This window comes from Strongyloides ratti, assembly GCF_001040885.1.
Source record: "Strongyloides ratti genome assembly S_ratti_ED321, chromosome : 2".
In the NCBI taxonomy this organism is placed as follows: domain Eukaryota; kingdom Metazoa; phylum Nematoda; class Chromadorea; order Rhabditida; family Strongyloididae; genus Strongyloides; species Strongyloides ratti.
Genome location: NC_037308.1, coordinates 129,427 through 141,579, shown reverse-complemented (window position 1 = coordinate 141,579; position 12,153 = coordinate 129,427). Strand labels below are relative to the sequence as shown.

General features: G+C 21.0%; 5 protein-coding genes across 5 annotated transcripts; 3 read left to right on the top strand and 2 right to left on the bottom strand.

Moving 5' to 3' along the window:
- Positions 1 to 9: 9 nt before the first annotated feature.
- Positions 10 to 549, top strand: SRAE_2000004600 (Ferritin/DPS protein domain and Ferritin-like diiron domain and Ferritin-like superfamily domain and Ferritin-related domain-containing protein; the record flags this gene model as incomplete). The annotated part of the gene is made up of 1 exon (XM_024650827.1): positions 10 to 549. The coding sequence occupies one exon, from the start codon at positions 10 to 12 to the stop codon at positions 547 to 549; it is 540 nt and encodes a 179-aa protein (XP_024504565.1).
- Positions 550 to 2,944: 2,395 nt separating this feature from the next.
- SRAE_2000004500 (Zinc finger, TFIIS-type domain and Transcription elongation factor, TFIIS/CRSP70, N-terminal, sub-type domain and Transcription elongation factor S-II, central domain and Transcription elongation factor, TFIIS family and Transcription elongation factor, TFIIS-related family and Transcription elongation factor S-IIM domain and Transcription factor IIS, N-terminal domain-containing protein) lies at positions 2,945 to 3,864 on the top strand (the record flags this gene model as incomplete). The annotated part of the gene is made up of 2 exons (XM_024650826.1): positions 2,945 to 3,337; positions 3,379 to 3,864. The coding sequence occupies 2 exons, from the start codon at positions 2,945 to 2,947 to the stop codon at positions 3,862 to 3,864; spliced, it is 879 nt and encodes a 292-aa protein (XP_024504564.1).
- An 823-nt stretch (positions 3,865 to 4,687) lies between these two features.
- SRAE_2000004400 (Hepatocellular carcinoma-associated antigen 59 family-containing protein) lies at positions 4,688 to 5,431 on the bottom strand (the record flags this gene model as incomplete). Its single annotated transcript, XM_024650825.1, has 4 exons — positions 4,688 to 4,754; positions 4,803 to 5,012; positions 5,054 to 5,296; positions 5,337 to 5,431. 4 exons carry the CDS (start codon positions 5,429 to 5,431, stop codon positions 4,688 to 4,690), a joined length of 615 nt encoding a protein of 204 aa, XP_024504563.1.
- Positions 5,432 to 5,849: 418 nt separating this feature from the next.
- SRAE_2000004300 (Putative Dol-P-Glc:Glc(2)Man(9)GlcNAc(2)-PP-Dol alpha-1,2-glucosyltransferase) lies at positions 5,850 to 7,201 on the top strand (the record flags this gene model as incomplete). The annotated part of the gene is made up of 2 exons (XM_024650824.1): positions 5,850 to 5,934; positions 5,973 to 7,201. The coding sequence occupies 2 exons, from the start codon at positions 5,850 to 5,852 to the stop codon at positions 7,199 to 7,201; spliced, it is 1,314 nt and encodes a 437-aa protein (XP_024504562.1).
- Positions 7,202 to 8,357: 1,156 nt separating this feature from the next.
- Positions 8,358 to 10,675, bottom strand: SRAE_2000004200 (Chondroitin N-acetylgalactosaminyltransferase family-containing protein; the record flags this gene model as incomplete). Its single annotated transcript, XM_024650823.1, has 3 exons — positions 8,358 to 8,771; positions 8,815 to 10,212; positions 10,262 to 10,675. The coding sequence occupies 3 exons, from the start codon at positions 10,673 to 10,675 to the stop codon at positions 8,358 to 8,360; spliced, it is 2,226 nt and encodes a 741-aa protein (XP_024504561.1).
- Between the last annotated feature and the right edge of the window lie 1,478 nt (positions 10,676 to 12,153).

Genomic DNA, 12,153 nt, shown 5'->3' with positions numbered 1-12,153 from the left:
ATACGTAATATGCAAAATAAAAGCTTTGTTTCTGGAAAACAATTCTTTGTGACTGAAGTGGAGAATGCACTTAATGTACAAATAAATAATGAATTAGTTGCATCTTATCATTATTTAGCAATGGCAAATATTTTTGCCAGAGATACTATAGCTTTGTTAGGTGCAGCAAAATTTTTTTATAAACAAAGTGAAGAAGAAACAAACCATGGAAGAAAACTAATGGATTATGTAAATAAACGTGGTGGAATTGTAAAATTATTTCCAATTAAACCACTTCAACAAAATATAATGACATTAGATGAAGCTTTATTATTTGCACAAAATTTAGAAAAATCTAATAATAATTCAATTATTGAACTTCATAAAATTGCTTCAAATAATAATGATTCCGATTTAACAAATTTTATAGAAGAATTTTATTTAAAAGAACAAATTGAAGAAATTAATATGTTTACCGTTTTATATAATAGATTACAACGTATTGGATCAGGTATTGGAGAATATTTTATTGATAAAGAGTTAAATGAATTGGCTGATAAAAAACATTAATTAATTTACTTTTTTTTTTACAAAAAGTTTAACGAATATAGTCATATTTAATCAAAAGTGTTTTTTTTTATAATATTAATAAATATCTATTCTTTAATAAAAAATAACTTTTTAATATTTCAGATGTCAACTAATAAACTAAAAAAATATATTTATAGAGTTTTATTAAAATCATTTGTATATTTTTATTTATTCAAATGTATTTAATTATTATTGTAAACTTATTAACTATTATTTATAAATGTTTTCTATTTAGTTTAATTTTTTTAATTAGTTTCTTAAAATTCTTTTATACTAATAGTTTATCTACATTTTTTTATATTATAATTTATACTAAAATATTTCTTAAAATAACAAAAAGTTTAGTTACAACATATATCAAAAAAAAAATTTTTATTAAGTAATAATTTTATATTTTTTTATATGGAAATTGATAATACAAAATTAATAGTATTAATTAATAAAACAATTTTGTATTATTTATTGTTATTAATAATAATATTATAAATATTTTTGCAGAACAAAATTTATTTTTGTTAATTTAATAAAATTTAAATAAGTAATAAAAATTTGTTTTAATTTTTATTAATTTTATTGAAAATACTTTTTATCTAGTTTGAAAGTGATTTTACATTACTTGCAATTTTTTTTAGTTTTTTAAATTCAAAAATACATCTTTTAATATAATAACAATTATGTATATGCTTCGATAAGTATTAAAAAAAGTAAGTTTTAATAATAGCCTATTTTAAATACAAAAAATCGTTTTATTTTTAATTGTAGATTAGAAAATTTAAAAAAAATAAAAATTAAAGCTTAGTTTTTAAATATATATATTTGAAAAATATAATTCTACATAGTTTCTTGGTACTTTTTAATTTTAATATGATTATTTTTTATAAACTTAATGTTCATCAATATACATTTTATAAAACCAAAAAAAACATATTTCATAGCATTTGTAGAGATAAATTCAGTTAATTTTAATTGTTTAAAAATAAATTTGATCAGATAGCTATCAAGAAAAATTCTAGTTGCACTTTACTATTTCTTATTAATTTATTAGAATAGTTTCTTAAATTATTATTTTTTAAAAATGTCCATGACACAATTAATATTAGAATTATTTTAAAATTGTAAAACTTTTTTGTATTTTAATATTTACTTTTAGAATTTTAATTTATTTCTAAATCTTTATGTGGTCTTAAATTTTTTTATCACTTTATAATATTAGATTTTTAATATCAGCATTTTTAAAATGTTATTTATTTGTTTTTCTTATTAGTCGTTTTTTTGAAACTTTTCTATGAAAAATAAAACTTAATGATTCAAATTTTCCTAATAAATTATTATTAACATCCTTACTATACATATATATATATAGTTGAAAACTTCACAAGTAATTTTTTTTCAATATAATATTATGCAGTTTTCAAAATTTGCGTTAAAAATTGTTTCTTATCTTCTTATTTTAAGAGTTTCAAACATAATTTTTTATTTGTCAACTGACAATTTAAATTATTATACATCATGTACCATTTTATTGATTATAATAATTATTATTATGATGTTTTTTCTATCAATTTTTATATTCATCAAATTTATTCATAAAACTTAATATTTTTATTTTTATATAGAAGATTTCATAGTTAAAATTTCTATGTTAAATTTTATACAATATTCTTGTTGATTTTTTTTAATAATTTTGTTTTGTTCTATTTTATTTCAATAATCCTTTATTTTGAAAAGTGCTACTCACTTTTTTACAACATATATTGAAATTTATAAATTGATATATTTAATTTATCACTACCCTAGTTATTTTAAAAATTAAAGGTATTATTTTAAAATATTTTTAAGACTATTTAAAAAAATATTTTTATTGTAAATGCTTATTTTTGATAATTCCTTTTTCTATTTTTTAAAAAATAAAAAATAAATAATATAACTAAAATATTAATACATTAAATATTAAAAAAAATTTATCAAAAGTAAAAATAATAAAAATTTGAATAAATAATAATAATATCAAAAATAAGTAATTAAAAAATTGACATTGAAATCATAAAAACAAAAAAAAACATTATTTGTTTTTATTAGAAAAAATGGTTAAACAAAAATTATATAGTATCAATTTATTTTCTATGTTTAACAAATAAAAATCCAAAATTAAATGATTCTTAACTCTTTTCAGATTCATAAATTATTAGATCTAATTTTATCTTTGATAACTCATATCGTTGTAATATATTTCGTATCACACTTTAAACTAAATTGTAGTGTTGAGATTACTTAGTTTTAAACATTTCTCCAAAAAATTGGCATTTTCAAACACAAAACTTGTATTCAATTTTAATTAATTTCCGTTAATATTTTATTTTTTTGACTTACTGCCATGCCTTCAATTTCGGAAAAAGATATTCTTGATATTAAAAGAAGACTACAACAAATGATTGATGGGCATAAAGAATTTGTTGATGCTCCTGAGTTGATTGCTGCATTAGAAAGTATGGACATAACAATTGATATTCTTAAAAGAACACTTATTGGTATCACTGTAAATGAATTAAGAAAGAAAAGTGGAAATGAAGCTTTAAATAAAAGGATGAAGTCTTTAGTTAAAAAGTGGAAATCTCAAATGGAAACAAATGTTAGTAAGAAATCAAGTAATACACCACCTCCACCTCAACAGAGTGTGCCAACTATTAAAAAGCCAACAAACAATATATCTAAAACACAACCACAATCACAAACGTTTACAGCTAATGTAAAAATTCATAAAGACGATGTAAGTTTTTATAAATTAAATTTTAATATATTTTGATATAGTATCGTAACAAAGTAATAGGAATGTTTATAAGTGCTTTTAACATAGCTGAACTTCCAGAAGGTACACTAGATCCTGAAGATTTAGCGGTACGTATTGAAGAGGAACATTTTAAATTACATACAAATACTAATGATAAATACAAAGCTGCTATTCGTAGTAAAATTTTTAATTTGAGGGATAAAAAAAATCCTGATCTCCGTGCTAATGTATTAACTGGTGTTATCAGTCCTGAAAAATTTTCAACTATGACAAGTGAAGATATGGCTTCAGACGCAATGAAGAAACAACGAGAAAAGTATACACAAGAGGCAATTAGGGAACATCAAATGTCTATAGCTGAAGGAACTCCATCTGACATGTTTAAATGTGGAAAATGTAGAAAATATAACTGTACTTATACACAAGTACAAACTAGAAGTGCGGATGAACCTATGACAACATTTGTATTTTGCCGTGAATGTGGGAATCGTTGGAAATTTTCTTAATATTTTAAATAGTAAATTAAATCATTTTTTTTGGAAACAGGCTTGCTATTTCAAGCGAATGTTTTGTTGTTGTATTCATATCTCAGTCGTCTGTTAAACATTTTTGAGTTGTTAATTATATAATGTACGAGTTATATGGTTATTTAACGTATTGGCTCCTAGATGATAAATATTCTCGAATGGTATTTTTTTTGGTTATATTTGTCTTTTTTTAAATTAAGAACATTTTTTTCCAAAAAAAAAAAATATACCGAAATGTTTAGAAATCTCAAAGTAATTTTTTTCTTGCTTTTTCCTTAGTATTTAATTTTTTTTTATTACAAAATTCAGTATATTTATCCTACCTCAGGGAAGTGGGATTTTTAATAAAAAAAAAACCATATTTTAAAAATATTTTTATAAGTTTTCGAATGGATGAAATAAATAAAAATTAACGAATGAAATTGTTATTTATAATTGCATAATCACACTATTATAATTAATTTAATTTATTCAAACAATGTAAAGTTAATCAGTAAAAAATTATAGGAACTAATTGATAGCATTTATAAAGTTATACTTATTCAAAGTAAATAATTTGTTCCTCATAAAGTTTTTTTTGATTTTTAAGTAATAACTTTCCTCGAAACACGTTGCGGTTTATTAAAATATTTTCCGATTTATTTAAAAAAATTTTGTCCATGTTATTGAAGCCATAAACATGTGAATATCAATTTTTTATTTAAACTTCATTTATCATAGTCAAAGAAGTTATTTGTTAAATACAATTTGAAAGTCAAAAAATATTTTTATCATTTTGCCTATATAAATATATAAACATTTTTTACTGTTTCAGAAACGATAATTTTTTCTTTTTCTCTTCCAATTCTACTATTCTTTTTACTTTATTTCTATAAATTTAATAAAATAATTTATCTTTGGAAGCTTATAAAACTCACTCAAATCCAACATCTACTTCTGGTATACCAATATCCATTTCAATGCCAGTTTCTTTTATATTACTTTTACCGGCAATTTCATTTATTTTTTCAGCAGCTTTATAAAGTATCTCATCCTCAAAGGTGGTTGTAGTAAATTTTTGAGAAATCTCTGGTTCATCTTCTAAATTTAATTGTGCCCTTCGTTTTCTTAATTCGTTATCTTTGTTCCTAAAAAAAAATAGTTAAAATAAAATAATATAAAAACAAACATCTTTTCTGTTATAATTTCTTCTTCACCTTCAGGCCTAAATTTAGACAAAAATGAATCTTTAATTTGAATTGCTGCTATTTGAGATTTTTTTTCATCAGAAATCATAGCTGAAGATATATCTTTTGATCTTGTAACTTTACATCTTTTAGAAGAATCTTCTTTCAATGAATTATCTACTTCTTTTAGGCCTCTTTTTATTTCACGAGATTTTTGTTTTTTCAAGATTTCTTCTAATGTTTCACTTAAAAAATTGATTTTAAAAAAATTAAAAAAAAACTTACACGTTTAAATCATCTTTTTCTCCATCTATACTTCTTTCTCTCGTATTAATTTTTCTTTTGGTTTTTCTAAAGGTTACAAACACTTCTTCTGACATTATAATACATAAGTGGAGCGATTCCCCACAAATTGTTAAGTTCCAATTTTTTTTTCCATTTAAGATTTCTACATTAGTTTGTTAAAATAATTTTTTAATATTATAAGTTTGTTTAATTTATAAATATATAAAAAAAAAATATTTAATTAATTAATAATATGTTTTATAGACTGTATATTATAAAAAAATAAAATATATAAATTTTTTTTTCGCTTTTAATAAAATTCATTATAATTTATTTCAAATAATTATAGTTTTTGAGAATCTCTATATAAAATTATTATCATTGGAATATTTAATTAAATGTGTTAAAAAGAGTTTAAAATTTGTCATAATTTTTTATAAAAAAATTTTTGTTTTCGAGTATATTTTTTATCAATTTTATATATTAATATGTACATTAAATAAATAAATAATTATGTGGTTTTTAGAGAAATATATATTATTACAATTCAAAAAAATTTATTTTATTCTCATGTTTTTTTTTAAAGAAAATTTTATTGGTAAGTAAATTACAGTGTTTTTTTGTTATCAATTTTAGCAATAATATTTTGCAAAATATTATTTATTATCCATTATTATATTACAACAACGGTAAATAAGTATGTTCCAGAACCTTATATGGATGAAATCTTTCATATGGATCAAAATCGTCGATACTGTAATGGTAACTTTACATGGAATAATAAAATAACAACACCACCAGCAATGTATTTATTATCTTATAAGTTTTTTTGCTACAATGAACGTTACTTTAATACATTTTTATATCCATTGACATTTTTGGCTTTACTTAAATTCAGAAGACGTTATTTTAAAACTATTGAAAGTATATTTTTGTCATATTTAAATGTTATATGTGTAATAATATTACCAGTATTTTTTCAGTCAACAACTTTATATTATACTGATCAACTTTCTCTTATTTCTATAGTTTTAGCATTCAATTCTAATCCATATCTTGCTACATTTTTTTTTACTATTGCTATTTTGACTAGGCAAACCAATGTTGTTATATGTTTACTTTATTTAGGCATATTATTTGTAAAAATTATTGATATTAAAAATCCAATATCTTCTTTATTAAAATTTTTGAAAAAAGCTTTTCTTCAAATAATTTTGATTTTATTATGTATATTATTTGTTATTTTTTATAATAATGGAAAAATTGTTTTAGGTGATCATTCTGCTCATAAACCAATTTTACATTTTCCACAAATTTTTTATTTTATGACATTTTGTTCTGTATCAACATTACCATTTTTTATTTTTTCAATTAAAAAAAATATTAAATTAATGTACAAAAATTCTTTACTTTCAATCATTTTATTATTTATTATTAATATTTTAATTTATAAATATACATATGCCCATCCATATTTACTTGCTGACAATCGCCATTTCACATTTTATATATGGCGGAGAATTATAAATTATCATCCATATATAAAATATGTCATATCACCATTTTATCTTCTCTCTTTTTATTATATAATTAATACTTTAAAAAAAAGAATTTATCCAATAATAATATTAGGAGGTTTTATTTCATTGGCATTATGTATTGTTCCAGCCGGTTTATTAGAGTTTCGTTATTTTATTGTACATTTTGCGTTATGGAGATTATCAATACATTATAACTCAAAAATTTCTTTAATAGGAGAACTTTTAATATCATTAATAATTAATTATATTGTAATGTATTTATTTTTATTAAAACCTTTTATTTGGTCTTCTGAACCAAATAATTTACAACGTTTTATGTGGTGAATTTTTTTAAAAATAAATATTTTTTTTATTACATACAATTTATTAAAAATACATATAATAACCAAGAATTAAATTAAAAAATTTTTATTTATTTTTTTCTTTTTATAGGATAAAAATAGTGCTATTTATAAAAAAAAGTAACGTTTTCATATAGGTATTGCAGTAGCATTGTAAAGTTTTCATTTGATTCAACATTGATATTTAAAAGAAATTTTAAAGTAAAATTTGATATAACAGTAAAAAAAAGATTAGTAAAAACGTTTTCTATGTTAGTTTTATTATTTGTAAAAAATAATTTTTAAGTTAAATATAATTAATTAAAGTTTGGTAAAAAAAAGTAATATAATTCAAAATTTTTCAAAATATAATTTTTTCAAAATGATAATGAAGAAATAAATTATGCAGTTTTTGTTTTCGAATAAAAATAAGTAGCGTTAAAATCAGATCATACGTTCATAAGATATAAACTAGAAAACATCTTCTAGTTCTTACAATTATTTTTTATAATTTAATATATATAAATATAAAAAATATTTATAAACTTTTATTTTGGTAGGAATAATTTAAACAAAAAATTTTTTTATTATTATACTTATTATTTTACAAAAAAAATTATTATAAATTAAAATTTAATGGAATGATGAATAAAAATAAACAATTGAATAAAATATTTTAAATTTGACAATAACACTTGATAAAATGTTTTTGAAGTAAAAAAAAGTAATTAATAAAAAAAAGACTTTTTTTATATATTTGTCTATAAATTTCTATATATACTAATTTATATTTAATTTTTTTTAAAAAATTTAAATGAATTTTTCTGAATATACTTAATTTTTAATTAAAATACCATGGATTCTTTAAAAGACAATAGAATCTTTTAGTTTAAAAGGAATGCCTCAAAAATTTTAAATTTAAAAAAAAAACAATAATTTCTTTAAAAAAATTCTTTATATTATAGAATACTTTTTATATTGTGTTTTTATAAATTATAAAACATTTTTTTTAATATTAGTTGTTAATTTTTATTATTGCTACCAAAACTAAATTGAAAAAAAGATTTAATATTTACAAATACATATATATATTTTATTTTTTTTTAATTACAAAACAAATCTATAAAAATTTTAAAGGATTATAAATATTTAGAAAAATGTTAAATGTTGTCAACTTTTTCTATTAAATAATCTAATGAAGCTAATGAAGCCGCTTTTGAACCAAGGCACATATGATATTGTTGTTTGGGCATATCACCGGAACAATTAACATCATGATAAATATGCACCAAGCCAGGATCTGGTGCTCTCATTACCCGTAAAGTTGAATTAATTACTTTAGAAAAAAAATCAACATCCTCAATTCCCCATCCTTTAATAGTTAAATTATACCCTCCAATTAAATCAAAATCCGATTTATATATAGAAACTAAACCAAATCCAAAATGTCTAAAATAACCACGATAATTATCATAAATATAATGATCCGTATTATCAATGTTTGCTTTATATGATACATCACTTCTAGACCATGTTTGAGGTGAAAATTGTGAAAATACAATAGGAAAATATACCTTAATAAATTTAATAATTAATTTAAAAAATAAATAAACATACCTGCGCGCCCCTAATAGTATTCATTCGAATACGATGAAGTGTACCTTGGTCAAATATCATGTCTACATCACTGAAAAATATTAATGAGTCATCCGATAATTTACTAGCTCCAACAGTTAATGCCACACCACGACTAAAATTTTTATTTCCCATTTTAATTTCATTAACATCTATTGTTTTTTTTAAATCTTCTAATATACTACTAATTATATAGTCTTCTGTTGAATTTTTAGAATCATAACGTACAATATTTAAAACAAGTTCTCCTCTTTTTACAATATTTTTTAAATTTCTAGCAAATCTTTTTAAAGTAGAGGAACGTCCACTTAATGGTAAAACAATATGAATTATTTTTGATGGGTAGATGAATGATGTTCCAGGTAAATTAAGATCCATACCAACTTGTTCGTTTCTATTTTTAACAAAATTTCCGGCTCTTTTAATATCAAATATTCGAGCTTTCTTTTCTGATATCCCTTCAATATCACCAAATTTTTGTTGAACATATGCATGTCTTCTTACTGATAATGTTGCTCTATGAGGCAATCTAAATTTTTTAAACCACAGTATCATATCTAAAATATAATCAACACCAAATCTTTCCTCTAATCTTGTATATCCATACTGAATATTTTCAAATTGTAAAAATCGTCCTCTTTGTCTAGCATTAGAATTAAATTCATCAAACAATTGTGAAATAGTTGATTCAAGTGAAGATTTCATTGTATGTTCAACGGTATGTCTTGGACACATCACCTTATTAGCACAAAATAATATACTATTAGATGCAAGATAATCCCATTCTTTAAGATCATATGTATTATTATTTACTTTACGATTTAATACATTACGATGTTCTATTAATTCTTTACTCAATACATTTTTTAAAGCTAATCGTTTTGCTCTTAATTCATTTAATTGAAGTGTTAATGCTTTAATATGAACTTTTCTCATATTTGCAGGATTTTTAAGTGGATGTAAAGTAATAGCACTTCGAAGTTGTTTTAATTCACCAGAAATAGTATTTGTTGCTGTTTGATTATTATGAAATAATATTTGCATTTCATAACTCCATGTACATGGTATACCTACATGTCGTTTAAAACACCTTCCAAGTTCTACATCTTCATGACCTGTTAAAAGATTCAAAAGACAATTTTGTAAATGTGGTGCTACAGCACGAATACTTTCTCGTGAAAAAACAACACCAGGACCACCCATACAATAATTATCTTGAGATCCTAGAGCTAAAAGACCATATTCTGCACTATTTCCTAATCCTGCTTGACCAAGCATATAAGCTTTATCAGGATCTAATGATCTAAGAAGTTTTTCAATCTCTTCATGTCTAACATAAAGATCATCGTCAGCTCTCATAAACCAATGGAAATCATTTAACTAAAAAAAAAAGTATTACAAAAAAGAAAAAAAATAATAATAAACATACGTGATTGTCATACATCCATCTAATCATAGAAAAACTTTTTTTTTGTGGTGGATAAGTATCATCAACACCTTTTAATTTGACAACAGGCATATCAGGATAATCAACAGTAGTTTCCTCAGCAACAAAAAAAATTATTTTTCCAGGAATTTTTTGTCCCCATGTTTTCCAAATATTGTATGCACGAGTATTAACATATTTTTGAGCTGTCATTACACCAACAAGTAATAATTGTGTAGATTTTTCATTATCAATAGTAGAATTAGTTGTTAGAAAATTGTTATTGTCAGTAAAAGAAAGGCAACTTAGAGAATTAATATTTAATTGTTGAAGAGTTATCCATCTTGTAGAACGAATCCAAAATCCTAAGATAAATCCTACAACCAGCAGAATAACAAAATTCCGCTTGGCTTTCATCTTCAACATTGTTATGTCATGGATTTAGATAGCCTTATATAATAAAAAGATCACTCGACAAGGAGAAATCGATTGTCTCTAAAATTAGAAGAAAGAGGCAAGGTCAGTTTGTGAGTTGCAACTTAGAGTAGAGAAGGCAAGGAAAATGTCATAAGGAGGAGAGAGAGTCTTTTAATGATCAACAAAAAGAGATTATATTATTTGTTATTGTCTAGTAATTGTAATATATTTAATGTAACTAAAAATACTTTTAATGGAAATAAATATTACCAACAAAGTTTTTTGCCAAAGGTTAAATGTAAAAAAATCTGTTTTAAATTAAACTATTCCTCTATGTTTTATTTTATTTTAACAAAGTGGTATATGATACAAATTAAGATAAATATATATTTTAAAATTGTATTAAAGGAAAAAAAAAACTAAACAGTGAACGAAATTTAAAAAAAGATATTTAATCATCAATACAAATCAAAAAGGGTTGTCTTATTAAATAAATAGTTATTCATGACATTTCTTTATTTTTTAATATCTTATATAATAAAAATATGTTAAGCCACATGAATCGGGATAATATAGTTTGACAAGGAATTGATCACGATTTTTAGTATGATTAATTTATACATTCCTATTTTCTGCAGACAGTAAATTAGAGTATGTATTACATTTTATCAACAAAAATATTTTATGTTATATATATTAACAATTTGTTGAATGCTTTTATTTATGAAATACTACAACTTCATAATATTTCAATAGTAGATCAAATGTTTCAAAAGTAACAAGGCATGTGATTTAAAGATACTGTTGATACTATAAATAAAAAACATTATTATATTATTATTAAGATAACATCTAGAAATAATATATCTTTAAATTATATTATTAACATCAATATTATATAATTTAAAAATAAACTATTTTTGTTAGAAAATTTTTGACAATCAACAATACATACTGTCATAATTTTTTAAAAAAAATAATAAAAGAATAAACAAATTACTTTATTCAATAATTTATGTTAAAATATAATAATTTTAGACAAAATGACCTTTATTTATATTTAGGATAATGTGTTTAATTTGAAATAACTGAAAATATCCCTTCTTAATTAATTAGATTTCATTTTTATTATAATGTATGGCAATGAGATTTTCAAATAATTAATTTAACATTTATCACTTAAATAAATATATATTGTAGTAGTATTATATGTAAAAATTTATCTTAATATATGTTTAATATATTAGTGAAAAAAGAAATTTTTCCTAAATTTTTTATCAATCTCGAGTGGAAATTTTGAGTTTTGTAGACATATATAAACTAGATTTGTTACTACAAATAATTTTATTTTAATAATTATAAAGTCTATTTATATATATATAATAAAAAAAATTTTTTTAATATATATATATTTTAAAAATATATATTTTTTTAGATTTTATTTATTTCATTTTATATAAAAAAAAATATTTCAAATT